This window comes from Fulmarus glacialis, unplaced genomic scaffold, assembly GCF_000690835.1.
Source record: "Fulmarus glacialis isolate BGI_N327 unplaced genomic scaffold, ASM69083v1 scaffold29804, whole genome shotgun sequence".
In the NCBI taxonomy this organism is placed as follows: Eukaryota; Metazoa; Chordata; class Aves; order Procellariiformes; family Procellariidae; genus Fulmarus; species Fulmarus glacialis.
The window spans coordinates 1-815 of NW_009206578.1; the positions used below are offsets into that span (position 1 = coordinate 1).

The window sequence follows — 815 nt, forward strand, 5'->3', positions numbered from 1 at the left end:
ATGGTGGGCATGGGGCAGAAGGACAGCTACGTGGGGGACGAGGCCCAGAGCAAGAGAGGGATCCTGACCCTGAAGTACCCCATCGAGCACGGCATCGTCACTAACTGGGACGACATGGAGAAAATCTGGCACCACACCTTCTACAACGAGCTGCGCGTGGCTCCCGAGGAGCACCCCGTGCTGCTCACGGAGGCCCCCCTGAACCCCAAGGCCAACAGAGAGAAGATGACACAGGTACCCTCCCTCGCCCGGCGGCCGCCCCTTGCTCTCATCTTATTCACAAACCTCCTTTTGTTACGGCATCTTAAACCTGAGTTTGTTTGTTTTTTGTTTTCTTTCTCCCGACATTTTCAGGGTTCTGTTGTACTCCTGGCATTTCTTCCTGACGCCTCAGGTTTCTGTCATTTGTGTTTCTGCCTGCATTCTTTGCTTTTTCCTTCACACTTTTGTGTTTGCGTTTTTTTTTTTTGCATGTTAGCATGCGTGTTCTAACGTGGGTGTGAGTGACCCAGCTCATTACTTGACGCTAATTGATTTCTCTCCTTCCAGATCATGTTTGAGACCTTCAACACCCCAGCCATGTACGTGGCTATCCAGGCTGTGCTTTCCCTGTACGCCTCCGGTCGTACCACTGGTATTGTTATGGACTCCGGGGACGGTGTCACCCACACCGTGCCCATCTACGAGGGTTATGCTCTGCCCCACGCCATCCTGCGCCTGGACTTGGCTGGCCGTGACCTGACAGACTACCTCATGAAGATCCTGACAGAAAGAGGCTACACGTTCAACACCACAGACCCAAAGGGAAAGTGCCC

General features: G+C 53.4%; 1 protein-coding gene across 1 annotated transcript in view; it reads left to right on the forward strand.

The window, feature by feature from the left end:
• ACTB (actin, beta) overlaps window positions 1–815 on the forward strand; it is a 2,105-nt gene continuing 1,290 nt past the window's right edge. The window contains exons 1-2 of the mRNA XM_009575804.1: window positions 1–234; window positions 550–810. Of these exons, the coding sequence (XP_009574099.1) occupies window positions 1–234; window positions 550–810 (495 nt within the window). The remainder of the gene's footprint in view (window positions 235–549; window positions 811–815) is intronic.